The following is a 445-nucleotide window of genomic DNA, read 5'->3' on the forward strand; positions in this document are numbered from 1 at the left end:
CCTGGGGCCGCTGGTGTTGTGAAGTTCGTCAGCCCCACAGCTGGCCTCGTGGAGACCAGGGCAGGAGTTATGCACTGCGTACACAGACATGCTGGGGTGTTCGATGAGCAGGTTCTCCATCGGGCTGGTTTCCACCTTGAGAGTGGTCAATCCTCCGGCGGTGAAACACGGTGGAGGGGTGATGAACCAGCTCTCTTCCAGCGGACAGGGCTCAAACTGGAGGAAGCAGGAATCACTTGTATCAGCCAAGCACTCAAGAGATGCAGGTAGACAGGAAAAGACTGAAGGATGTTCGGGAGGTGACTCTTCAATGATGTCCTCATCCTCGTCTTCTGCAGCCGACAACCCAGTGCAAGTGTCTAGACCGGAATCCACGTGCCGTGGAAATCCCACAGGAGGATGAGTGTCACAACGATATCACGTCAGAGAACAGAAAAAGGAGAGC

General features: G+C 55.1%; 1 protein-coding gene across 1 annotated transcript; it reads right to left on the reverse strand.

Moving 5' to 3' along the window:
- Positions 1-3: 3 nt before the first annotated feature.
- On the reverse strand, positions 4-417 carry LOC102767461 (tumor protein p53-inducible nuclear protein 1-like; the record flags this gene model as incomplete). The annotated part of the gene is made up of 1 exon (XM_006777449.2): positions 4-417. A coding segment is annotated over one exon (414 nt), but the record flags the coding sequence as incomplete, so codon positions are not given.
- Between the last annotated feature and the right edge of the window lie 28 nt (positions 418-445).

Source organism: Myotis davidii, unplaced genomic scaffold, assembly GCF_000327345.1.
Source record: "Myotis davidii unplaced genomic scaffold, ASM32734v1 C62345217, whole genome shotgun sequence".
NCBI classification, from domain to species: Eukaryota; Metazoa; Chordata; class Mammalia; order Chiroptera; family Vespertilionidae; genus Myotis; species Myotis davidii.